We start from the raw sequence: 26,593 nt of genomic DNA, 5'->3' as shown, positions 1-26,593 counted from the left end.
CCCCCCCCCCCACTTCCCTAAGATGGACCCATGGAGCCACAGCATAAGACTGCAAGACAAAAACAAGAGAAAGTGACAAAGCAACAGAATGACAGCATGGAAGAGAAACAGATGGATACGATGGGGAGAGGGCCAAAGAGAGAGAGAGAGACGCAGAGAGTCAAGAGACAAGGAGAGATACGTATATAACTCACCCAGAGAAAAAGAGGGACCTTGGCAGGAGATAGAGACCTCTTAAGGGGAAAGAGATTCTCAGAGGAGGAAATGAAGAAATAGGGAGAAACAGACCCAGAGATATCCAGGGAGAAAGCAGTGAGATAAAGGGGAGGAGACATTTATAGGGAGATGGTCACTGACAGAGACAGAGCTACAGATTTAGAGAGACTAGATAGAAATAGAGGGAAAGTGGGGGGAGGGGGCCTTGTAGGGAAACAGCAGCCCTTGGGGGTGAACTGCAGTGGACCACAGAACCTGTATCTTGTTTGAAGGGGGCAGCCTCCACTGATTCTGCCCAACAATGGTCATTATTTTAGAAATATGAACCCAGCATTGCCAGTCTTGAATTTTTCAAGCGAATCCGGAAACTTGGCTTTGATGTAAAATCTCTCAGGTTTTAAATGTTGGCAGCAGCAAACTAAGGGTTTTCTTTTTTTTTTTCAAGACATTTTGAAAACCAGTACTGCCGTGGGAGGCCAAGTTTGACTAACGGATTTGCTGATTTGTGATTCTGAGTGACGTAGACCTTATTTCAATCCTAAGATGCATATATTTTCACATTTAAACATCTCTGAAATCACGATGTGCCTTCCAGTAAATGATGTCATACAAGGATAGATGGGACCTTTTTTCCTTTTCTCGTTTTTAGCGGGTTGGAGAATAATGATGCATCTTATAATTTATAGCATTTAGATCTGATGAAATATATGGATAGATAGATAGAACATAGAGATGAAAAAGCAGAGACAGAAAAAGAGAGGGGATTCAGAGCCCTGGCATGAAACATAGGGTGTGTGTGGTGGACAAGGCTGTACCCTTAGGACTGGATGTGGCCCCCCAGCCTGAGATTAGGCACTGGGTGCCTGGGGAGACGCAGGTCCGGCTGAGTTTGAGGGGCTGCACGGCAGGTCCCAGTAATGCCTTCCTGGGCAGACGAATCAGCATGATGTCATCATTGTGGTCGTGGGCACTGAGGTCCTGGTTGAACCCAGGATGAGGGAAGAAGTCTGTGGCCCGGAACAGCTGCTCCGTACCCTCCCATTTCCAGAGGTGGTGCTCCCCGAGTCGGACCCACAGAAACCTGTTGGACAGGTCCCAGAGGTCAAGGTGGGATAAGGTGAGGTGTCTTCTCAGCCCCTGTCCTCTCTCTTCTGTCCACCGGGATGCTGTGTGACTCTCCACAAGCCACACGCCCTCTCTGGGCCCCTGCTTCCTACTCCAGCTCTTTGTCTGCCTCTAACTTTGTACCTCTCCCCAAAAGCTCACACCTCTTCCTAGCCCCATGTCAAGTAAACCACCTTCCTCTCTGCCCCACCTGGAGCCTTAGTGGTGACCTGAGTCCCCTGGAACCATGGAGACAGGTGGAGGCTCCACCTACCACCCAAACACAGACCCCCGCCCCTGCCCTCACAGGTCTGGTGGTTTCCATAGGGAGTGGCTTTCTGTGTTTTGGTGTGTGTGTATGGAAGGGGTGGGATGTGGAAAATCCCCACGTTGGGGGTCATCTGTAGGCTCAGGCTTTCCCTGTCTGCCGAATCCCTCATCTCTCAATGCCTTTCTTCCTGAGGTCTGGCCTCAAGCCCTCTCACTGCAGTCCCAGTCCAACTCCACTTGTTCTGCTCCGGGTTCATGCCCTGGATAGCTGGGGACCCTCAAGGGGTCTATATGTCCATCCCCCAGACTCTGACTCTGACATTAGGGACGAGACTAATGACTGAGAACTCAGGGTTTGAGGAGTATGAGGTGTTATTTCTACCTTTTCCCTCTCTGTCACCTTGTTGCCTTGGTTCTGTGTCTGGGAAACCAGTCCCAACCCCACCTCCCAGCCCCAACTTGTCCCTGTTCCTGAATCTCTTGTACCTCCATATTTCTGCCTCTCCCTTTCTTTGTCTTTGGGGCTGAAACCTGAACATTGTTTTCCTAGCCTGATGTACAGGCCTGAGCTAAAAGAGGCTCCAGCAAGGAGTGATGCATGATGGGAAATTCTCACACAGCATCCTGCATAGCCTCTGTGCTTCATTCCTAGAGGGAAGAACTTCAAACAGGAGGGATGGCTCCTTTCCCCAGATAATATAAAAAGGATTTCTGCATCAGGTAGATTCCAGAATTCTGTTAGAATGCCCAGAATCTAAGATTCTAGAATTCTAAGATTCTAACACCTTAGAAATCCACGATTTCAGAATTCTATGAGGCTCAAGTTCTAGAATCTTATGAATTCGAGATTCTAATGTTTTCGATTTCTCTGGATCAAAAAGTCTAGGATTTGGGGGACTTCCCTGATGGTCCAGTGGCTAAGACGCCATGCTCACGGTGCAGGGGTCCCAGGTTTGATCCCTGGTCAGGGAACTAGATCCCACGTGCATGCCACAGCTAAGAGTTTGCATGCTGCAACTAAAAAAAAAAAAAAAAGATCCCTCGTGGTGCAACGAAGATCCCGCATACCTCAACCAAGACCTGGCTCAGCCAAAATTAAATAAGTAAATGTCTAGGATTTTTAAATTATCTGAATGAAATCTAGGAAACAAAGAACCTAGAATTCTAATATCCTGGGATAATAAGGCAAGCATTTCATCATTCTAGAATTCTAGAAATCTTTGATTTTAGAAATGTAAGGATTAGGATTCGAATAGTTTGAAACTCTTGAATTCTCTTGGTTAAAACTTTGGGGATTTTAGAAATCTTGAATGATAGCATGCTGGGATACTAAATCCACCAGATTCTAGACATGTATGAATATAAGCTTCTAGAATTCTCTTGGTTCAAGATTCTAGAATTCTACGGATCACAGTATTCTAGGGTACTGTAATTCAGAGATTCTAAGACTATGAGCTTCTGTGCTCAGTGAACCTAGCTAGAACAGTTTGAATCTAAGATTCTAGGGTTGCGCTATCCAGCACAACTCTTGAGCACTTGAAATGTGGCTAGTCCAAACTGAGCTATGCCATACTTGTAAAATACATGTCTGATTTCCAAGGCTTAGTGTAAAAAAAAAAAGACGAAACTGTGTCATTCATAAATATTTAAAAATTGATGATTACATGTTGAAATAATATTTTGAGATGGCAAGTTAAATCTATTATTAAAATTAATTTTACTCGTTTCTTTTTTACCTTTTTTAATGTGTCTACTAGAAAACTTAAAACTTTCCTCTGTGATTGGGGCTATATTTCCATTGGACAGCGCTGCTCCAGGCTTCTCAGAGTCTACCAGTCTCTGAATCCAGGATTCTACAATTTAGTGAAGCTAATGTAACAGCTCCTGGATCCAAGATTTTAGGATTCTACAACTCTGGATTTTTCTGGGTCAGAGTCTAGGCTTCTAAGAGTCTACGTTGCAAATCTTACACTCTTAGCAACAGATTCTTTTGGACGCTAGAATTTGGAGAGTGGGCATTTTGTCATTCTAAAGAGTTGAACTTCGGGGAACAGAAATGGAGGCTCAGCTCTTCCTGCCCACAGCTCCCTCCCTCCTCTACGAGGCTCCCTGCCCTCTCTCCCTTTCCTGACCTCCAGCCCCCGCACCAGAGTGGCCCGCCCAGGTCACTCACGGCTTGCGGCAGTGGGCAGCTGTCAGCAGCCAGCGGTCACTGATGAGGGTCGCCCCGCAGAAGAGTCGGGTGAGGAAGAAGAGCCCGACCTGCCAGGGCTGCGAGTTGGGGCGGCATTCCTTGCCCCCGATGGCTCGGGTGTCTGCCCAGCTTTGCCCTGGGGTGGGGGTGAGAGGCAGAAGGGTTGGTGAAGAGCCAGGTTGGGCGGGCTGGGGACAGATGCTGGGATGCCTATGGGATGCCTAGAGGGCAGGAGTGGGCGCCTGGGCGACAAAGAGCATGGTAGAGGGGCGCCGAGGGGCCATGGAGGGGCAGCATGATGGCAGGACGGCAGGAACTTCACCTTCCAGGAGAGAAAGCAGAGCACAGATGAATCCCAGCCTCATGACCTCCAGGGTGCTTTGGTCCTCGAGCCTGCTCTCCAAGTCCGTGCTTCTTTACGGTAAATCATACTATATTCCTCCTCCCTGGGGCCGCCCCGGTGATTAATCTGGGCTGGGAAGTACTCCAGGGGGAGGGGGAAGCCTCCTCCCTGGGGGCCTTGGGAAGGAAGACAGCACAGAGAGACCACTTGTCAGAATGAGCTGGTGGCCTGCAGCATCAGGGAATCCCGCTAAATGGAGGAGGGGCTCTGGGTTGTATAGTCCTTCTGGGGTCCACCAGAGGGAGGAGCCCAAAGTAACCCTGACTTCTGGTTACAGCATCTACATACGGGATATTCTGTGGCCTGGAGGAGGAAGAGGGAAAGGAGGAAGATCCCTAAAGTGGAGTCCTGGGGTGGAAGCAAGTTTATCTTGAACGTAGCTGCAGTGGGCTGGGACCAAGGCACTGGGCAGGCTAGAGGTTTACATAGAAGGACCTCCCAGAAGTCAGGCAAGGAGTGGGAGAAAGAGTCAGGACTCAGAGCAAAAAGGCAAGCAAGAAGGCAGGATGGGGGGAGGCAGGGAAAGAGGGAGAAAGAAAAACAAAACAAAACAGAGAGATAAAGACATTGAAGGATGCAGGATGAGATAAGGAAAGAGAGACAGAAACACTGTCTGGAGTGGCAGAGACTACAAAGAGAGCTGCACATGTGTACCCACCCACAGAACCCTCCCTGCACTGGGGGTTTGGGCCCCTTTCCGTGAGGACAGAGGCCCCTCCTAGCATGGTTCCAGCTGGGTTAACTCATTCTTGTCATAACCTACTTCCTTTTTCAAATCCTCACCACTCCAAGGATCCAGGTGCCCAACCTAGGTGGAACTAAGCACTTTTCCCATTCTCTTAATGCCACCATATCTTGGCTAAGTCCTGAGAACATGGTCTTGTTTTTTTCCACCCATCTCCTCCCCTCCACTGTCCTTCCCATCACCTCATCTTTCCTGCCTCTCCCCCCATCCCTCCTTCTCACCAGATGGGCAGCCCTTGGAGGGCCAAGCCCAGATCTGACTCATCTCTGTGTCCCTCACCTCATCCTGTTCAGGGCTGGGATCATGGGGGCGGGGGGTGGGGGCGGGTGTCAGGACATGTTAGTTGAATGAGTGAATGTCTTTCTCCACATCTTTCTTTTTCCAGTGAACTCCAACTCATTCTTCAAGATCCAACCTAAATGCCCCTTCCTCCAGGAAGCCTTCTCTGATTTCTCCAGGCAGAGTCCATCTTTTCCAGCCTGGGCACTTCCACGCTTCTTCCACTTTCTGTTGCTGTAAGCCTGGTTATCAGGCTGGGTCTGGGCTCCCCTTGAATGTGTACAACTCACCATGATTTAGTGGTTTGGAGCATGGACTGTGGAACTGGACCATGTGGGTCCAAACCTCAATGCTGGTAATTATTAAGTGTGTGACCTTGGGCAAGTCACTGGACCTCTCTCAGTTGCTCCATCTATTAAGTAGCAATAATAACTGGGGTTGTGGGAGGATTATGTGAATTAACACATATGAAGCACTTACAACTGTGGTAGGCATTCAATAAATATGTTTGTCCCTCACCTATAGAGCCCTGCACTGCCGCCATCATAATACATATTATCCATGGCTGCAGTTGCCTTATACCCTCTGCAGACTGAGAAGTCCTCGAGACCAGGGACTAAATACCCACTATGTGCTAAGTGCCATACTAACTGCTTTATAGAACTTTTTTTTTTTTTTTGAGATACATGGGACTCTCACTGTTGTGGCCTCTCCCGTTGCAGAGCACAGGCTCCAGACGCGCAGGCTCAGTGGCCATGGCTCATAGGCCTAGCCGCTCCACGGCATGTGGGATCTTCCCAGACCGGGGCACGAACCCATGTCCCCTGCATCGGCAGGCGGACTCTCAACCACTGCGCCACCAGGGAAGCCCTATAGAACATTTTGATTGCTAACTTTATTGACTGTTTACTCTGTGCCAGGCAGTTGGCTAAACATTTCATGTATGCTTTCTCATTTAATTCTCACAAGAGTCTAACCAATCTCTATTTCATAGTGGGGATAACTGTGGTAGAGAGAGCATTCAAGTTTTTTGCTCAAGTCACACAGTGAGTTACAGAAATATGTTTTCTTCCTGGTGAACTCCTACTGATCCTTTAAAACCCCATGCATATATCCCCTCACCTGAGAAGCCTTCCCCGCTTCCTTCAGGAGGAGTCCTTAGGCCCTCTTGGGGCACCCTATGCCTCCTTCTGTTACAGCACTGATCAATTTGTGTTATTTGTTAATTCAACAATGTGTTAAATGCCTTCTGTGTGTCAAGCATCAGACCAGGTGCTTAGAAAACCACAGTGAATAAATCAGAGTCCCTGCCCACATTGACTGGGTGAGGGGAAGTAGGGGACAGACCATTATGGAGTAAACAGATAAATGAGATCATTTTTGCTATAACATGTGCTGCAAAAGAAATAAACAGAGCAATGGATTAGTGGCCAGGGAGGAGGAGTACAGGGGGACACCCCTTTAGCCAGGGCAATCCTGGAAGGCCTCCTTGAAGAAGTGACCTTTAAATGGAGACCCAAATGACAAGAATGTAAGGCTTCCTGATCTGACTAGCAGCTTCTTGAAGGTAGGGCTCACTCTGATTCATCTCTAAGACCTGGCATAGGACATGGCTCAGTAAACATTTATGATGTGACTAAAGGAATGGGTGAATTACCTTTAAAAATGAATCGAGTTTTTGAGTTCCCACCTACTTCGCTTCTGATTCTTGCGTAATGAACTCAGCTGATAAGCCTGACTGATGTTTCCTGGGTGTGCTAATAGGAGTGGGGGGATGGTCAGTGGAAGAGAGCTGTGTAGTCTCTGCTCAAAGCCTGTGCCCCGATCTCCTGTGGGCTCTGTGGGGCAGGGACCTTGCGGTCACCACTGTGTTCCCAGCGCCCAGCACCGGGACTGCCATACAACAGGTGCTCAATAAATTGGTGTGGGCTTCCCTGGTGGCCCAATGGTTAAGAATCCACCTGCCAGTGCAGGGGACATGGGTTTGAGCCTTGGTCTGGGAAGATCCCACATGCCACAGAGCAACTACGCCCGTGCGCCACAACTACTGAGCCTGCACTCTAAAGCCTACGTGCCACAACTACTGAGCCCACGAGCCACAACTACTGAAGCCCGCGCGCCTAGAGCCCGTGCTCTGCAACAAGAGAAGCCACTGGAATGAGAAGCCCGCGCAACGAAGAGCACCCCCTGCTCACAGCAACTGAAGACCCAAAACAGCCATAAATAAATATTTAAAAATAAAAAAAATAAAATGAAACGGAAATACTGTATTTTAAAATAAATAAATAAATAAATTGGTGTCTGAGAGGGGAAACAGGGAAGTAGTTAGGACTCCGTGCTCTCACTGCCAAGGGCCCGGGGTTTGATCCCTGGTCGGGGAACTAAAATCCCACAAGTCACGCCAAAAAAAAAAGGGGGGGGGGGGTGCAAGCGGACAAAACAACCTGTGCTGGATGGAAAATTTCTACTGTGCCTGTGTTCTGCTTATGTTACCACTCCAAAGTCTGGGCTAAGTGGAGACACTGAAACTTCTGTTAGCTTTGCCTGGATTTTGTGTATAATACCCCCTAGCATGGGAATATTTACACAGAGACAGTTTCAGGGACAGGAAAGAAGCCCTCCTCCCAATTTTCAGGACAAAATTTCAAAGCCAATTTGGGGTGGGGGTGGGGATGGAGTTGGACTTAGGGTGTCTGGGTGTTGGATCAGGGAATGAGAATGGAGACGTGGTAGAGCTGGAATTGGAGCCGGTAGTAGGTGAGGGGATGGCCATGGATGGATCTAACAAAGAAACCAAAAAATTTCCTCTAAATTTCAGAGGGCTTCTTTGCATAACCTTAGCAACTGAAGTGGGGTGAGGTCCTCTGGTCTTAGAGGCTGAGATGGATGCAGGGTGAGGTTCCTTGAGTTCCAGTGGCCCCAGGAAGGCACAGAAGGTACCAGATGACTCAGAGACAGCCCAGTTCCTCCTGGGACGGGAGGAACAGGTGTTGGGTAGACTCAGACATGGGAAAGAGTGGGAGGGAAGAAGGAAGTGGTTAAGAGGTGCTTCATGGAACTTGACAGGAGGGTGAGGAATGTAATTCTCCCGTCAGCCCTGAGGGATGGGGATGGGGATGGTATGGGGGGTTGGGATGGTAGGGTACCCCTGTGCTTTTCTCCCCAGGACACAAAATCCACACATTCCCACCAGGACCTGTTGCCATTGAATCAGAACTCACTACCCACTGTGTTAGTACTTTGCATGACAATTACCATAACAATCTACACACGTTATAGTCTCTTCATAACACGTTTATGAGGTACACACTTCATTGTTCCCATTTTCCAGGTGAGGAAACTGAGGCTCAGAGAAGACGCTTGGCTTGCCCAAGGTCACACATCAGGGAGCGGTGGAGGAAGCCAGGTTGGGTGATTGATAACTTCTCTCAGAGACTAGTGACCACCGGCTTCCTCGTTTCTCACGAACAAAACTTCGCCACCATGTTCTGCATCTTGGCTTCAACGCGGGCAGAGAGCAGCAGTGGGCAGGAGGCATGAGGGAAGACAAGAGATGTTAATGGGTGTGGATGGGTGACAGAAGTTTGAGTGGGGCAGGGGGAGAGTCCAGCTTTCTGCGGGGGAAGGAGGGGAGGAAGGAGGAAGAGGGCAGATGGCGAAGCAGTTGCAGGGCCTTTGGGTCACTTGGAGCCGATGGTTTTCTCTATCCAGTCGCGGTATTTGCAGATCTCAGTGTAGACAGCTGGATGCTGAGCAGAGCCGCAGGGGTAAACGCCCCATGAAAGGATGCCCTGAAGGGTCTCGTCACAGACCAGAGGGCCACCTGAGTCACTCTGGGAGTGGGAGGAAGGAGAGATCAAATAAATACACCAGTGGAAAGGCTGCCACTTGGGGGCTGGGGTAGCGATGGGGAAGGGAGGTGTTGGGTAGGGTTGGAGCTGGGTTGGGGTTGGGGGTGGGGTGGGGTTGTGATGGAGTTGGACTTGGGGTTTGGGGGCATTGGGTGGGGGATGAGAATGGAGAGTCGATGGAGCTGGGATTGTAGTTCTTGGTAGGTGAGGGATGGAGCTGGATCTAGAGATAGGGCTGAGGTAGGGGCTTAGGCAAGGCTTGAGCATGGGGTGGGAAGGGGGTTAGGGCTGGGGATTGGCTTGAAAGTAGACTTGGGGACAGGGTTGGGCATGAGAAGGTGGACCCAAGGAGGTAGAGTTGGACATGGGGTTGATGCTGGGGTAGGGATGGGATAATGCTGGACGTGGGGATGAAATTGGGCTGGGAGTGGCTATGGGGTTGGGGATGTCTGTTTTCCCATAACCTCCCTTTGCTGCTCCCATGAGTCAGAGACCCTCTCTGGCCAGTTCCTACCAGGCAGGGGTCCTGACCCTTGCTGAGTCCTGCACATATCATGTTGTTGGTGACCACGCCAGGATAGAAGGTGTCACACTCTTCAGGGCTCAGGATAGAGACACGGGAGCAACTCAGGCGCTTGTTGTACTTCACTGATGGGAGAAAACATCAGGTAATCCTGGGGCCGGCCCCCAATCCTCCGGGATCCAGGAGCCCAGATACCCAGACTGTTCCCAACTCAGGCCTCAGGCTCCCAAATGCCCCTCCCTCAGGCCCAGGAGTCCAGACCCCTCGTCCTCCTTCCCCAAGATACAGGCCCCAGGGCCCCCAGCTCTTGCCTCTTCGGGAGGCTGTGGTGCCCCAGCCGGCGACCTGGCACTGGTCTCCGGGCTGGGCACAGCGATAGGGCAGGCGTAGAGGACGGACTTGAGGCCCCAGCACGACGGGCCAGGCCAGATGCAGCAGCATGAGGTCATGCTCATCTGTTCGCCTGGGCAGGTTGGGGCCCGAGCCCTTGTACTTGGGGTGGATAATAGGAAGAGACGTCCTGCGAATCTGCTCTCCCTGGGGAAGCAGCAGATGGTCATCCCCAACTCGAGCCCACAGAGGCCTGGGGAGGGAAGAGTCTTATGGATGCAAAGCCTTCACTGGGACTGAGACTGAAGCCTGAGTCCCTGGGAAGGAGGGTACAGGCAGTGGGGTGGGGATAGACACTTGGGTCCTGGCAGGGGAGGGGCCTGGGGGCTGGGACTCCTGGGTCTGAGGGAGGAGTGGGTAGGGGAGAAGGGAGCTGGAGACCTGATCTGGGGGGACATGGGGAACCACGATCAGGTGTTTGGGTCCCTAAGTTCTGCAGGAATTGAGGGCAGAGGGTCTACCTTGGTAAACCTACCCTTTTCTTCCTCCCTCAGTGGGGACTCATGAGATGAACAATTTCTTTCAGTTCTGAAGTCCTAACCACACCAGATCCTGGCTTCTGTCTGCTGCAAACAACTATCTACACCTAAATGGAACCCTAGCAGAATCAGCTGCTCAGTGGCTCTGGATGGGCCCAGAAACTCTGAGAAAGACCACACTGCCCCCTCGTGGCCACAGCACAAGCCCACCTCTCCTCCTACAGGAAGCCCTCCAGGACCGACCCCACATCGAGCTGTTAGTTCCATACCCTCAAGTACCCCAGCCCTTCCCGCCCTCTCCCCGGGGCCTGCCTCCACAGCCCCTCCGTAGCGTCCCTAAGCAGCTCTCCCTACTTATTGTTCCCGCAGTGCGCAGCCGTGAGCACCCAACTCCTGTCCACCAGGACGCCGGCGCAGTGGAACCAGAAGCCATTGAAGAGGGACACCTGCCAGGGCTGCGACCTGTAAGGGCAAGGGGCGCCGGAGGCCACGGAGCGCGGGTGCGTGTCGTTTCCGGGGAGCAGCAGAGCCTCCGCGACTGGAGAAAGGAAGGAGGTGGAGATCAGAGCAGGCAGGACAGCAGGGCAAGCACTGGGTGTGGGATCCGAGTGGGGCCATGGGACGGGGCTTCGGGGGGGCACAGCCTGAACCCGAGAGTGTATGTGGAAATTGGGGATCCTGAAGGAACTGAATGGAAGTGGGCGGAGAAGAACGGCGTGAAAGGGCAAGGGGGCGGGGTTAAGAATGGAGTAAGGAGACCTAACAGGTTGCGTCTGGAGGAGCAGGGAAGCTGCAGAGAGCTCGAAGAGGTCAGGAACGCAACAAGGCGGGGCAGAAGGGGCGGGGCTAAGGTGGGCGGGGCGGAAAGGGGCGGGGATAGAAAGCAGCTCCTGGTGGGTGAAAGTAGTGGCGGGAATAACGCAACTCGCCGGAAGAAGGGGTGAGGGCAGCGGGCTCTTAAGGCAAGACTTGGGGTAAAATCGGGCGAAGTAAGAAGGGGCGGGGAAAGGACGCGGCGAGGAGAAAGGGGGAGTACGGATCTCGGAAGAGTGAAGGGGGCGGGATACTTAGGGCGGAGCTAGAAGAGGGGCGGGTCTCACTTGGGGCGGGACTTCTCCGGATCTGTGGGTGAGCGCTGGGGTCCCAAGGGGAGGAGAAGTGTGCGGGGCTTGGTGATAAGAGCCCACTCTGCCATCGCCCCCGGGGTCCGGCGCCTCCCGCCGAGCCCTGTCCCCGGCCTCACCCCAGAGTTGCGCCATCAGTAGCGCCAGCAGAAGGTTCTCGAGGCCCCAAGGGCCGGAGGCGGCGGAGAGGTGGAGGTGTGAGGGTCTCATGGCCAGGACCTAGGCTGGGGGCTGGGGGTGGGCGGGGGACGGTTCAAAACACTTGCCGGGTCAGAGACCCCAGCCTGCCACGCCCGTCCGCCCATCCTGGGCCACCCCAGCCCGCGGGACCCGTTTAACTTGCGGCCGACCAACGCAGGAGTGGGCAGACGGGCGATCGGGGCCTGAACAGGCGTAATGGGCGCAAATACCCTAATGACGCCTCTCTGGCGTCCTGCTCTCCCTACGCCCGAGGGGAGCGCTCTCCTGGCCGGGGCTGTCCCGGCTGCCAGCCTCTCAGCGCTTCGGGTTTCGCCTGCCTTCACAGGTGGGCTGGGGATTCGAGGCTCCGAAGTGCGTCCCGTAGATAAGGAAACTAAGGCTGGAACAAGTCTCCTGCCCGCTACCCCACCTGTGAGAGTCCCCACCTGTGCTCTCGCGACCCACCCCAACCAAGGTGAGGTGCATGCCGCTCACCTGGGAGTCGTGGAGGGGAAGTGCCTCAGTCCTGCCGTGTGGGCCGCCGGAATCCTCTGCCCAGGGACCCCTTTCAGGCCCTCCCTTTTAACCCCGAAGAGCCCTTTTCCCCACCCTCCCCCCAGGGATTTACCTCCTCCCTTTCCCTCTCCCTAATTACACCCTGGGTGAGGCTGGCACCCAACCTGGGCCCCAGATTCCTGCTCTGGGAGGGGCCCGGGAATACAGGCTTCTCCCAGTGCCCGAAACACCCTTTTTAGAGATGGATTTCATGGAGATTCCCCAGGTCCCTGTTCCAAGAGTCTTCGCAGATGGGGAAAGAGGGTGCCACATTGCCAGGGGCCGTGGGGGTCGCGGGGATAGTGTCAGAGACCGATGATTGTAAGCGAGAGAGAGGAAAATAAATAAACAGGGACGTGCACACCTAGAGTGGCATAACGAGAAAAGCCAGAATGCTGACCCTGAAAGAGGGAGGCAGAGAGAGAAGATAGATCGAAGGAAAGAGTAGGAACAAGAGATGCACACAAAGAAGGGAAAGAAAACACAGAGAGGGAAGAGGAAGATGCAGACCCAGAGGGATGCTCTGTGCTTGAGCCCTCATCCACGGCCAGAGCAGCGTCGTGTGTCCCAGCAACTAGCCCATGTGTGGTCACTTCACATACTTCCTGCCCTCTTCATGTCTCCAGGGGACACACAGGCCCGTGAATCACAGGAGGCCAAAAGCTACAAGGGGCATCAGTGTTACTTCAGCCAGCTCCCTCATTTCAGGTGAAGAATGGGAGGCTCAGAGAGGGCAGTGACTGACAGGAGGTCACACAGCAAGTCCATTTAACAACCCAGAGGCCCAGTTCCAGCTCTGGGCTCTTAACTGCTCATGCCGACCACCTCCCCTGCAAGGTGAGCAGAACATCAGAAGAGACCCCGAGTTCTGGACTATTTGTGAAGCATCTTCTCCAGCGAGGAGTCAGTTAACTCTGGAGGTTGTACAGCACAGTGCCGTTCAGTTGAACTTTCCGCCGTGATGGAAATGCTCCGTTTGTGCTATCCAACGCGGTAGCCACCAGCCACGTGTGGCTATAGAGCTTTTGATATGTGGTGAGTGCAACTGAGGAATTACATTTATTTTTTTTGATTAAAATTTTTTTTAATATATCTTTAACGTCGTTATTGGAGTTTAGTTACTTTGCAATGGTGTGTTAGTTTCTACTGTATAACAAAGTGAATCGGCTATACATATACATATATCCCCATGTCCATCCCCTCTTGTGTCTCCCTCCCACCCTCCCTATACCACCCCTCTAGATGAAGAATTGCATTTCTGATTTTAGGCAGTTTTAATTTAAATAGCCATGTATGGTTAGTGGCTACTGTACTGACCTGCTCAGGTCTTGATGAACTACCTATTACCTATTGCAGAGGTTGGAAAGAAAACAATGATAGCTCCCTTTTATTGGGTCTTAGCTGTGTGCAGGCTGACTGACTTTGTGTACTATCGTATTTTGCATGCACGATTTTACAGATAAGGAGAGGAGTCTTTTTTTAAAAAAAATTATTTATTTTTGGCTGCATTGGGTCTTCATTACACCAGGGCTCGAACCCAGGCTTGAACCCATACCCCCTGCATTGGCAGACAGATTCTTAACCACTGCGCCACCAGGGAAGTCCCAAGGAAGGGAGCCTTCATCGAGGTAGTATTGCTTGTCAGTTAAGAAACCACCTCGCTTCAGATTCCTTGCTCTTCTACTTGCTGGCTCTGTGATCGTGAACGGGTGACTTCGTTTCTCTGTGCCTCAGTTTCCTCAGCTGCAAAATGGGTATAATAATAATGGTACCAGCCTTGTAGGGTTTTGTGAAGATTACGTCAGTCGATACACTTAAAAGCCCTTGGACCAGGGTCTGACACGTAGTAAGCATTCAAAAGATTCATTTGTTCAGTAAATATTTACTGAAACCTTGGTGTGTGCCAGGAATTGTGTTTGAGACTGGAGGTACAACAGTGAACCAAACAACTATTTTCACTCCCAGAGTCACAAGTTAGTATGAGGCAGGAGGAGAACCCAGGTCTCCTAACTCCAAACTCCAAATTAATTATTAAGGTACAGCATCTCTCATAGTCAAGAAGTCCCCCAGAAAAGTATATAAAGGGGTCTTGGCTCAGGCTTCATTATTAACAGAATGAACAGGTACCAAGTAGGGATCAGGTGATTGGGCCGTGATGAGCTGGTCCTGGCTAATTGTTCTCTATAGTCTTCTGGATCCGGTCCACATATTTGCAGACCTTTGTGTAAACCCTGGGCTTTCTGCTGACGGCACATGGATCGTGGCCCCAGGAGACGATGCCTTGAAGAGACCCATTATAGACCAGTAGGCCCCCAGAATCACCCTGGAGATGGGGAGGAAGAGAACCAGTCAGAGAGGAGGGGAGGCCTCGGGAGAGGGGAAAGGGCTGGACATGGTGTTAGGGAGGAGGGGGGAATTGTGTTGAAAGTGAGGTGGAGGTTGAAATGGGGTTGGCGATGGGATTGAGGATGAGGTTAGAGTTATGGGTGAGAACAAAGATGGGGTTAGGGTCGAAAATTGATTTGGGGATGGTTAGGGTTGGAAATAGGGGTGGGACTGGGGATGGAGCTGGGAATTGTGTTTATGTTAGAAATGGGACCTGGGAGTGGAGATGGATTTGGGGCTGCAGGGGGAAGTGGCGTTGAGGTTGGGGATGAGATTGTGGATGTAGATGAAGACACGGTTGAGGTTGGAGACGGGAATGGAAATGTGATTGGAGACCCAAGCCCTGCCCTCTGACCTGGCAGGAGTCCTTGCCCTCTTCTCGAATGCTGGCACATCCCATGGTGTCTGCGATGTTCCCAGGGTAGGCGTCCTCACACTCCTTGTGCTCGAAGACGGTGATGTCGGCACATCGCCAGGTATGGGGAAGGTGCACTGTAGAAATGACGTGAGGGGGTACAGAAAATTAGATCCCTTTGTTCCCCTTCCCCACACTGCAGGGCTTGCTCTGAACCCAGTTCCTGTCCTTCTCGCTTGCAGTCAACCCGCCTCTCTGCTTGTAACCATAGCAACAGTAACGCTATCAAGTAACATTCTTTACGCCAGTTGCTCTATAAACATTATGTCTAATCCAGCTCTAGTAGGTGGATGTGATTATTCTCATTTTATAGAGAAGAAAACCAAGGTTCAGAGACTTGCCTAAGGACCTACCTGTGGACCTGAAATTGCACATCATGTCTGCCTCAATCCAAGGCCCAAACTTTTGTCTCCGCCCTGCCCAGCCCTTACTTTTCCACTCTTCCTTTCAACTTATCCCACTATTGACACCTCCAGGTAGCACCCTCTTGTATCACTATGAATCTCATCTTTGAAGGTTCCTCTGGTTCCCTATTTCCCTCCACAATCATAAACACCTTCCCCCACCCCACACCCCATCATGCTCCTCTCTGGAGCCCCTACGCTGGGGGCTGGACGTGGTGCCCCAGTCGGAAATGAGGCAGCGGGTGCCAGCAGTGACACAGTGTGATGACACCCTGTGGGTCGCACGGCCCAGATGACGAAGGCTGGGGCCACCGTACTTGGCAGCGTGATGTCATCGCGGTGGGCTTTGTTGGGCAGGCTACTGTTGAAGTCTGGGTGGGGGAAGGACTCAGTGGCTGCTTGGGTGCACTCACAGCCATCCCGTCACTGGAGGTTGTGTTCTCCCAGATGAGCTACATATCAGTTGAAGTGAGAGAGATGGTGGTCAGAGACGGAAGGGGAAGGAGAGACAGGAAATGGAGAGTGACATTGTGGGGGGGGGGGAAGGGGCGAGATGAAGAGAATGTAGAAACATAGCTCCACTTCCAAACTCATCCCCGTCTCCCACCAAAACCTTATCGCCAGCCCAGCATCCAACCCCACTCCCAGCACCGTGCCAGTTCCAACATCATTCATCCTTCCATCTTCAATCCCAACCCAATCCCATCATCAGTGCCCATCTCTGACCCCACTTTCCCCACCCCATACACATTCTCCCCATCCCCAAGCCCTTCTCTATCCACCTCTCCATCTCCAGCCCCCTCCCAGCCCCGCCCCTGCCCCCCGCACTCATGGCTTGTGGCAGTGGGCTGCTGTCAGTAGACATTTGAGGGCGATGAGGGTTGCCGCACAGAGCAGCTGTGTCTTCTGGAACAAAGCCGCCTGCCAGGGCGGCTGGGAATGAGGAGAGCACTCGTATCCTTTATTGATCCTGGTCTCTCCCCCTACATGTCCTAGAGAGGGTGAGGGCAAAAGAGGTGGCTCGGCCATGAGACAACTCCCAGAAATGGGGCGGCGGGGGGAGGACAATAGCCTGGTGTCCTGTGGGGACGCACTGAATGGACAGGCTGGGTATTAAATGATCGAAATCCTTCCACACCCGTCGGTCAGTAGCCACTTTCCTGAGCTCTTTGAATGTCTCCCACACCACCCCAGCTGCCCTGGTCCCTCCTCTGGGACCCTCTTGGACCTCTCCCCATTCTAGCTCTAAAGAGATTATACCTTTAGAAGGCAAGGGGCATCCAGGACCTTGTTATGGCTCATATGTCCATTCAGATGCCCTATGGTTGTTCTATATTTTTAATATCAGCCCCGTCATTGTCTAGACATAGAGGGTTGGGAATCCTAGAGATTTGAGAGGGAGACCCCTGCCCATCCCCATCTCCACCGTACCTGTCACCAGAGCAAACATAATTAATCGCAGAATCATCACGGCCTGGAGGGGGGCAGGGCAGGCCCCAGGTTCTTCTGGGAACAAGGAGGGACAAGGGGCCAAATCACTCCATGGGGAGATTTAGGGCTGGTTCACGCCCTCTCTCTCCCCCATGCCTGCTCCGGCTCCCCCCAGGGAGAAACAACCAGGTGTGAGGAATCCCTTGGCTACACAGCATCCCAACCTCCAAACTTTTAAAATAAATCTTTGGTATGGAGGGTGGCCTTGCAGGGGCCTAATCCCAGTTAGAGCCTCTCATACCCAAGTTGCTGGGAAGGCATTGCCCACGTAAGACCTGGGGCCCAGCAACTTGGGGTGGGAGGCTAAAGGGAACCAGGCTCCATTCAGTAACCACGCCAGGGTGATATGAGCCCTTTGAAGGCTACCTGGGGTACAGTAGGGGGCTCAGCCTGGGACATCATTCTGGCCCCCACCCTGCTGAACCCCTGCCCCTTTGAAGAACAGTGAGGCAGAGAAGGGCTGATCACTGGAAGGGCCAGTGTCCTTAGCTGCCCTGGCCAGCGGGAGTGGGGCTGGAGGGTTGGACTCAGTGACCGAAGGTGGGGTTGCAGGACACTGAGGTTGGGAGGCAGCTGCTGGAGATGCAGATCAAGGCAGAGAGACACAATCCCCCCACCCCAAGGAGTACAGAGCAGAAGGAGAAATGATGCTGGGGCAGAGGCCTGGCACACTCGGCAAGGCAGGTGCCTGGAGGGGAGCCCTCCCTCCCCTTCTGGACTCACGGGCTCTGGGGCTGGAGCTCTGGGGGCCTGGCAGTGGTGGCAGACACGACAGGCCGGGTCTCGGAGTGGGAGGCACCAGGAAGGCGAGCAGGCAGGGGTGCCCCCTCACCACACACCCCCTCCCCCGCAGGCCCAGGATGACTGGGCTTCCCAACCCTGCCTTACTGCCCTGGGGGCGGGGTGTGTGGGAGCCCTCCCCAGGCCAGCCCTGGGCCTTGGAGGTGCTGCCCACCTGTCACTGTCACCTCCCCAAACGCCTCTTCTCTCTGCTTCTCTGTTTCCCCACACCTCTGTGTCCGTCCGTCTGTCTGCATCCTTCCCTGTCTCTCTTTACCTCTCCCACATTTCTATAATTCTTTGTGTGTATGTGTGTGTGTGTCATTTTTCTTTCTGTTCCTATGTATCTCTGGGCCTTTTTCTCTTTGTCTAACTCTGTTCTTCTCTCCCAGTGTCTCTCTGCACATCTCCTCTAATGCTTTATATCTTTCTTTGTGTCTCTGTCTCTGCCTGCCTCCATCCCTGTCTCTTTCTCTCCCTCCCTCCACTTCTGTGTCTAAATCCCTCTCCATCCTCATCTCCCAGCCCCTCCCTCCCCACAGCCCGAGCCCAGGTGGGACCCTGGCCCCTTCTGGCCCCTCCCTTCATCATTCCAAGCAGCGGGGTGGGGGGACTGGGACGTCACACAGGTGGGGCTGCTGCCAGCCGAAGGGGCAGGCAGGAGGGTGGGGAAGGCAGGTTGGGGCCTGTGGGATTCAAGGCCCAGGAAAGGGAAGTCAGCCCTGGGCAGGTACCACAACCCTCAGAGCTCCTCTGCGACTTTACCTCTCTGGCGACCCTTCCCTCCACTGCCTTCTGCCAGCCTCTTAGGCTGCCAGGACCCCAGGGTCCTCAGAATCCCACTGTGGCACTTACTTGCTGTGTGACGTAGGTCCGATGACTTCCCAGATCTGAGCCAACTCAATTTCCTCGTCTGCAGAACTCACGTGAGGATCCCTACTTCTCCCAGCTTGTTTGTTATCAGTTAGTTCTCCCTCTGTCTTACCCTCCTCTCTCCCCTAACGAGATGTGAAGCAAGACTACGGGGTAGGGACTTCCCTGGTGGCGCAGTGGTTGAGAGTCCTCCTGCCGATGCAGGGGACGCGTGTTCTTGCCCCGGTCCGGGAGGATCCCACATGCCGCGGAGCGGCTGGGACCGTGAGCCATGGCCGCTGAGCCTGCGCGTCCGGAGCCTGTGCTCCGCAACGGGAGAGGGCACAAGAGTGAGAGGCCCACGACCCAAAAAAAAAAAAAAAAAAAAAAGACTACGGGGTACGCCTGGGTTCTCACAGCAGCCATCCCTGGCCCCAGACCCCGGCACTGCCTCTTCCTACCACGGTGATGTGGGACGAGAGACTCCACCCCGGCGAGGCTCAGTTTCTTCATCTGTGAGATGGGGGTGACAGCCCTGCCTCAGGGGGTTGGGATGATGACTCCAGGAGAGCCAAGTACAATAGGCAGTCAGCAAATGCTCCCACAGCTGCCACAGTCACCCCTCACCCTCTCCCACCTCAAATTTCCCTTCCATTCATTGCGGAGAAGAAATTCTCTTTCCAACTCCTGGAGAGGCTGTGAAGACAGAAGCTGAGAGGTGGGCAGAACTATTTTTAGACCTAGGCTGGGTCCTCTTGCTTTCCAAGGCTGCACCCCACCCTCCATCATTGCAGATGTATTAAAGCAAACCCACACCCCACATTAAGTATAATACGTGCTCAACTCCAGCTGAGCCAAATTGCAGTTGGCTAGCTGGAAGAATGTTACGTTTTATAGACACAATTAAATGGTAGTGGATTTTGATTTTGCAGTTTTCATTTGGTATTTTGCAGCCAACAATCCTGTCCACACACACCCCTCCCCCATTTCAGCTTATAAGCTCTAGGCAGTGTTCCTGTTGCGGCAGATGGAGAAAAATGGCCTTAATTTTTTACTGTTATAAGTAACTTTCTCTAGTCCATTCCTGTGTGGCCCCTGAGGGAAAACCCTCACCCTCTCTGATCTCTATTTCTACACCTGTGGGTAGGGTAACTGATGGGTAACTCTCCCTCCAATCTCAACCAGCAGGGGGAATCAAACAGACAGACACTGCCCCTTCTCCAGTTATATTTATTCCAGATAGTTGTATACTCCCTCCTCCCCCAACCATGGGTCTCAGAAGGGCTGGCTGGAGTTGGAGTTCCAGGAAGAAGATCCCCAGTCCAAGAAGAGTGGGAGCTGGGGGTGATGATGGAGGAGGTATTGGCGCTCTGAGGGTCAGAGTGGCCCCCAAGCTGAGGCATGAAGGTGGAGGGAGCAGGTCAGTTGTTCCTCATGACCATCCGGATCCAGTCCACGTATTTGCAAATATTGGTGTAGACCCCTGGGATTCCTTCTTGCCCACAAGGATCCACGGATCCCCAGGACACCAGACCCTGAAGGACTCCTCCGCATACTAGGGGACCCCCAGAGTCACTCTGGAAGGCAGAGGAGAAGAAGCATGGTCTGAATATGGGAGAAATCCTTTTCCAGTTTTCCTCTCCACAGCCTCCTGCCCCCTCACCCATTCCTGGGCCTTGAGGACCGTGGCTCCAAGCCTCGTCAGCAGAGAAAAAAGAACACACAAGTTCCCAGAGGACAACAGCAATGACTAACTAATAGAGAAGAACACACTGTCCCTAGGGGCCAACGCCAGGGAAGGAGGGCGGGGCTCTATGCTGGGTAGAGGGTTCCCTCAAGGACAATGGGTGGGCCCTGACCAATGGGGGAAGAGAGCGAAGGAGGACGGGACTCCGTGTCAAGGAAAATGGCTGGGACCCTGACCAATGAGGGAGGAGAGCACCGGTACCAGTGACCAATTCTAGAGAAGGAGGGCGGGACTCCTTAAGAGTTCTTTCCAAGACTGTGGCTGGGGCCCTGGCCAGTAGGGAGGGGCAGCCTCCTCTGTGAAGGACCGAGAGGATAAGGTAGCAGAATTACAGGGGGAGAGAGTCCTCCAGCCCCCTTTCCTCCTCCAGCCTGGAATCTCTCAGTCTTACTTGGGCCAGCACCAACTGGATGGTATGGGGAAGACTCAGAACTGGAGAGACAGCCGGCTGGCTACCTGCCTGAGCTCCAAATGCCGGCTGCCTCTTTCCCTCCCCCATCGTCTTTGTCTCTTCCTCTCCCTCCCTCTGTGCCCCACCCATCTTTCCTTCTCTGTTTCTGCCCTCCCTCTCTCTGTCCTCCACTCCCTGGCTCTCCCTCCCGCATCCTGTACCTCCCATTCTTTCTGACCTTATCTCTCTCCCCATCTCCTTTCCCTGACTTACCTTCTCCCCCTTCCCCACCTCTCCAATTCTCCCTCCCCTACTTTCTGTCCCGAATGTTGCCTGCAGTCGCTCACCTGGCAGGCATCCTCCCCAGCGATGCCGCCAGCACACACCATGTTGTCCGTGATTCTCCCGGGGAACGCTGCCCGGCAGGTGGCGTTAGAGACGATAGAGAGGTTAAGGCATTGGAGTCGGTCTGACAACTGGTCTGGGGATGGAAGATGGATGCTGCAGGATCCCCCAAATCTTCCCTCATCTCCCCAAAAAGGGCACATCCCTCTTCTCAAGGAAACCCAGTACAAGTCTATACCCCACCCCCTCCCTATGACCTCCACTACAATCCTCCAAGCTATTTCAGATTATGACTTGATTACACAGTAGCTCTTGATTTCAATTCATTGGCCCCGTCTCCCTGACCTTTAGCCTACGACTCAGATACAGTGAATCCAGACCTGGCTTTCTCCTTCAATCCCAGCTACTGTGACCTTTGACCTTCAATCTTATTGCCCTTTGATCCCAACTTGTCCTCATGTCTTCTCCCTGTCTCTTGGCCCCATGTTCCTTGTCTTCACCTTAACCTCCAACCTCAGCTCTGAATCCTCTAAAGTGACTTCTGATCCTAGTTTATTTGACTCCAGACTCCATGACCCCTAACCTCTACCTCCACACACCAAGCCCTGTGGCTTCCAGTCCCAGACCAGTGATCCTTGATCGAATCCCGATTTCCATCCTCGGATTGTGGCCAACATCTGGATCCCATGACCTCAACTCTACAATGACTAACATCAGAGTACCTGACCCATGACCCCAAGATCCTATTTACATATGTCTTTTGCTCCATCCAGTCTGATAACATCACTCTGACCTCTAACCACATCTCTGACCCATGACTCCTAACTCCATACACAACCACTTAACCTCTTTAACTCCCAAGACCCCTACGCACCATGATCTCAGACCCTAAAGCATGAATCCTGACGTGTGACACTTTACCCACCCTTCCTCTGAGATGGCATGACTCCCTATGCCGCAAACTTTTGCCAATCGTGACCCCTGACCCCAGGACCCCCTTACGCCTTGTGTGGTTGGTGGTGCCCCAGCCCGAGATGTGGCACTTGGTGCCAGCCACTGCACAGGTCGTGGGCAGGGGCAGGGGCTGGATGCTGCGGGTCAAGAGAACAGGGATGCCCAGTTGCAGAAGCCGGAGGTCATTGTCTTGGTTCCGCAGGGCTGCCTGGTAGCCAGGGTGGGTCACGGAGAGGCCACTGTGCCGGATCTGTTTGGTCCAGTCCATCTGGCTGAGGCTGTGTTCCCCCAGGCTCAGCCAGTACCTGCTGGGGGTCACAGAGGCTCAGCAGGGGCAGGGTGGGCTGGCCTGGGGCTCCCAGACCCGCCTGCCTCTCTCTGCTGCTCTGCACCCTGATGGTTGTTCATTCCCTTGCTCTCATTCTCTCTGTCTCTTCCCACCTCTTGGTCTCTATTTCCATTGCCATCTTTCCATTTCTAGTGTTGGTCCTATTTCTCCTCTCCATGCTACCGCATCTGTGTCACTTTCTGATTCTCTTAGCTGGTGATGGCCATGGGGGCAGGGACATCCATTAGTCCTATTCACTGCCCTGTTCCCACCACCCAGCAGGTGGCCTGGGCCATCAACACTGTCAACTAAATGAATGGGGGAATAATGAGTGGACTCTGTCCTGCTGGTGTCCCTCCCTGTCCCCAAATATCTCTGTCTCTCCATGTCTGAAACTTCCCTTTTGGAAAAAGAAAATGAATCCAGAGCATCAGACCTACAAATCCCAATCCCCTCATTTTACAGATGGGACCACTGAGGCCCAGAGAGGCACCAGATGTAACCTCTGACCTCATTTTACAGATGGGACCACTGAGGCCCAGAGAGGTACCAGAGGTAACCTCTGAAGCTGCACAAAGAGTTTGGGTCAGACATGGGTCCCCAGCTCAGACTGGGTCAGGAGATGCTGAACTGATGACTCCATATGGGAAGGAAGGGGGACATGAGGGAACATTGGGGGTGGGTGGACAGATTCCAGGACCCTCCCTTGACCTCCACCCCACCGATCCCCACCCAGGTCCACCCCAGGCCCATTGTGAAGAAGTCCTACTTCTTGTCTAACCTCAGACCCTCTTGTTGCAGGACCATCTCCTTACTCCTGTGAGCCCCCTTCCCCCAGCGCTAGCCTCCCCATCACCCTCCCTTCCCACCCTGAGTAGGCAGGGACCCAAGTGGGGGGCTTACCTGTTGCTGCAGTGAGCAGCTGTGAGAACCCACCGGCGGTCGATGAGGACTCCCCCACAGCGCAGCTGTGTACCTTCAAACAGCCCCACCTGCCAAGGCTGGGAGTGAGGGATACACTCCGTGCCTTTAAAAACCTTCTGTGTGCCCTCGTGGCTGAGCCCTGAGGACAATGGCATGGGCCAGAGAGACAGAGTCAGGAACCTAGAGACTGTGGATCAGATAGAAAGAGAGATACAGAAAGAACAAGAAAGAGGCAAGAGAAAGAAACCGAGAGAGAGAGAGAGAGAGAGAGAGAGAGAGAGAGAGAGAGAGAGAGAGAGAGAGAGAGAGAGTGAGTCACAGGCAGGGAGACACAGACCCAGTGATATATAAAGATACAGTGAAATACCCAAAGGACACAAAGAGGAAGAGAGAGAGATGCTTAAAGATAAGCAAAACAGAGATTCAGAGAGAGAAAGGACAGAGACATAGTGACAGGGAGAGACAGAGGGGAGATGGATCGGAAGATACAGGGAGAGTGAGGTGCATAGGACCCCTGGAGATGGAGGTGAATGGAGGCATAGAGTCAGCCAGCCTCCCTCCCCTCCTTAGTGCCAGGCATCCTCATGAGGGTTCCTTGCCTTCTGGGGAACTCACCAATCAAACACAGGAGAAAAAAGGTGCTGGACACCATGGTGGTCCACTTCCAGGTTCTGGGGAAAAGGTGAGGCATCTCAGAGATGGCAACTGGACCCTCCTTTTCCCTGTCAAGTGGACCCTCCCTTTCTCCTCCCCTTCCACCAGCAATTCCACGAGGAGGGGATGGTCCACAGGCTCATTCCTCTCTCTACCCATCCCCCGAGCGTTACCCCCCTCACTGGTGTTGGCCTGCGCCCTGCTCACCTTGCTTCTCTGCCTGCCGGTTCCTCCATGTGACTGTTGCGATCTCAGCCTGTCGGTCTCTCTGCTATCTGTCTGGCCACCTGCCTGCTTGTGTTTTCATCTGCCAGCCTGTCAGGCAGCTCTGTTCACCTGGCCTCTCAGCCACCTGTCACGCTGCACCACCCGTCTTCTTCCTTCCGTCTGTCTGTCCCAGACCAGCAGCTGATACAGCTTTTAACTCTGTCCCAGCTCGTGCGATTTACGGGTTGAGGGAAGGAGACAAGGTAGACATGGGGCGGGACACCCTCTAATCAGGTAGAAACTCTTCTTGGCTAATGACAATTAGTGAGATTTACAGTTAAATGGAGGGGGGCAGGGGCCTCAGTATGGCTCTGGAGGGAAGACCCAGGCCCTCTCCTTCTCCCCTCCTCTGCAAACTAGCCAGCAGCCCTGAGGCCAATGACGCAAGGTGATCTGGGATCTTTCCAACTCCTGTAATGAAGCCTCAGGGAGAGTGGGGCAGGTAGATACCTGGACTCCTCCCTGAGTGTTTCATGGCAGGGGCAACAGGGTGGAAGTGAGAGTCAAGGAAACCAAGGGCAGAGAGACTAAGACAGAAGAGGAGGAAAGGGAAGAGGTTTCAAAATAGGGGAGACAGGGCTGCCCTGGTGGCGCAGTGGTTGAGAGTCCGCCTGCCGATGCAGGGGGCGTGGGTTCGTGCCCCGGTCCGGGAGGATCCCACAGGCCGCGGAGCGACTGGGCCCGTGAGCCATCGCCGCTGAGCCTGCGCGTCCCGAGCCTGTGCTCCGCAACGGGAGAGGCCACAGCGGTGAGAGGCCTGTGTACCACAAAATAAAAAACCAAAAACAAAATAGGGGAGACAGAGGAGTTTCCAAACTGGGATCCAAGGAAGCTTGGTTCTAATTGAAGTTTTGAAATTCAGAGCACAGGTCTTAGGAGGTCGATTTATCTAACTCCATGAAAGTTTTTTGCATAGGGACATCCACTGAGAAAGAGAGACAGGGGACAGGAAACAGAGAGAGGGAGAGTGAAAGAGACTCAGGACAGAATCCCTCTCTTTCTCCTCTTATCTTTTTATTTTTTTTTTTGGAAGTAAAATTTACATAACATAACATCCAGCCTTCGAGCCATTTTAAAGTCTACAACGCCGTGAGTCCCACTGCACTCACAGTGGTATGCTACCATCACCACCGACTAATTCCAGACCACGTTCGTCACCCCCAAAGGAGACCCCATCGCCTTTAAACTGATGTGTATCAGATGATGGATGGACAAATAAAAGGTGGTCTGTCCATGCTATGGAGTATTATTCAGCTACAAAAGGAACAAAGTACTGATGTGTGCTACACGTGGACGAACCTTGAGAACACTATGTGGAGTGAAAGAAGCCCGTCATAAAGGCCCACAAACCGTATGATCCCATTTATATGAAATATCCGGAAAAGGCCAGTTGGTGGAGACAGAAAGCAGGTTAGTGGTTGCCCGGGGCGGCAGGGAGTGGGGGTGGGGAATGACTGCTTAGCGGTTCTCTTTTGACACACAGACTTGCGGCTTGTGGCTTCTGGATAAAGTCAATCCCTTTTTGTAGCTGGAGACTCAAAGAGGACAGACCTCCTGCTTTCCGAAAAAGCTCTGAGCACCTTTGCCACCTCATCCAGGGAGCCCCTGGAGCGCTCAAGTCCCTGTATCTCATGCTTTCCTCTTGGGCGTCACCATGAAGCCCATTCCCTAAAGACAACTCAGGCATCCCAACACATGGGGTGATGTCTCAGGGCAGGGATACCATCATAGGTGTGGAAACTGAGACACAGCTAGATGGAGCCACTTGCCCAAAGTCACACAGCTGGTAAGAGGCAGAACTGGAGTTTGAACTGAGGCAGACTGGCTCCAGAACTTGTATTGTTAATCATTATCCAAATATGTGAATGAGCAAAAGAATGACTAACTGAGGGCTTCCCTGGCGGCGCAGTGGTTAAGAATCCGCCTGCCAATGCAGGAGACACGGGTTCGAGCCCTGGTCCGGGAAGATCCCACGTGCCGCGGAGCAACTAAGCCCGTGCGCCACAACTACTGAGCCCACGTGCCACAAATACTGAGCCCACGAGCCACAACTACTGAAGCCCGCGCGCCTAGAGCCCGTGCTCCACAACAAGAGAAGCCACCACAATGAGAAGCCTGGGCACTGTAACCAAGAGTAGCCCCCGCTCGCCGCAACGAGAGAAAGCCCGCGCGCAGTGAAGAAGACCCAACGCAGACAAAAATAAATAAATAAAATAAATGTTTTAAAAAGTGGGGCTGGGAGGAAGCTAAATGTCTACCTACCACTTCCTCTTGGGGTCCTCGAACAAGGCAACAAAAGATGGATGGGGGACTTCCCTGGTGGCGCAGTGGTTGAGAGTCCTC

At 52.9% G+C, this 26,593-nt stretch overlaps 4 protein-coding genes across 4 annotated transcripts in view; all 4 read right to left on the bottom strand.

Moving 5' to 3' along the window:
• Window positions 1-4,149, bottom strand: part of LOC112415498 (kallikrein-9-like) — a 5,015-nt gene extending 866 nt beyond the window's left edge. The window contains exons 1-3 of the mRNA XM_024768534.1: window positions 4,107-4,149; window positions 3,764-3,920; window positions 1,032-1,297 (exon numbers count right to left, since the gene is read on the bottom strand). Coding sequence (XP_024624302.1) covers window positions 1,032-1,297; window positions 3,764-3,920; window positions 4,107-4,149 — 466 coding nt within the window. The remainder of the gene's footprint in view (window positions 1-1,031; window positions 1,298-3,763; window positions 3,921-4,106) is intronic.
• Window positions 4,150-8,585: 4,436 nt separating this feature from the next.
• KLK10 (kallikrein related peptidase 10) lies at window positions 8,586-11,788 on the bottom strand. The gene is made up of 5 exons (XM_024768522.1): window positions 11,698-11,788; window positions 10,809-10,992; window positions 9,897-10,168; window positions 9,577-9,710; window positions 8,586-9,044 (listed from the first exon to the last, which is right to left on the bottom strand). The coding sequence occupies exons 1-5, from the start codon at window positions 11,786-11,788 to the stop codon at window positions 8,892-8,894; spliced, it is 834 nt and encodes a 277-aa protein (XP_024624290.1). The 3' UTR covers window positions 8,586-8,891.
• A 2,695-nt stretch (window positions 11,789-14,483) lies between these two features.
• On the bottom strand, window positions 14,484-17,015 carry KLK11 (kallikrein related peptidase 11). Its single transcript, XM_024768551.1, is given in 6 exon segments — window positions 14,484-14,636; window positions 15,054-15,190; window positions 15,716-15,793; window positions 15,796-15,980; window positions 16,350-16,509; window positions 16,949-17,015. Coding segments are annotated over 6 exon segments (750 nt in total). The 5' UTR covers window positions 16,986-17,015.
• Window positions 17,016-20,061: 3,046 nt separating this feature from the next.
• LOC112415499 (kallikrein-12) lies at window positions 20,062-23,981 on the bottom strand. Its single transcript, XM_024768535.1, has 5 exons — window positions 23,945-23,981; window positions 23,309-23,468; window positions 22,126-22,385; window positions 21,126-21,259; window positions 20,062-20,217 (listed from the first exon to the last, which is right to left on the bottom strand). Exons 1-5 carry the CDS (start codon window positions 23,979-23,981, stop codon window positions 20,062-20,064), a joined length of 747 nt encoding a protein of 248 aa, XP_024624303.1.
• Between the last annotated feature and the right edge of the window lie 2,612 nt (window positions 23,982-26,593).

Source organism: Neophocaena asiaeorientalis, unplaced genomic scaffold (assembly GCF_003031525.2).
Source record: "Neophocaena asiaeorientalis asiaeorientalis breed wild unplaced genomic scaffold, Neophocaena_asiaeorientalis_V1.1 scaffold629, whole genome shotgun sequence".
In the NCBI taxonomy this organism is placed as follows: domain Eukaryota; kingdom Metazoa; phylum Chordata; class Mammalia; order Artiodactyla; family Phocoenidae; genus Neophocaena; species Neophocaena asiaeorientalis.
Note: the sequence above shows the minus strand (reverse complement) of the source record. Positions and strands in the feature narration are given on the sequence as shown.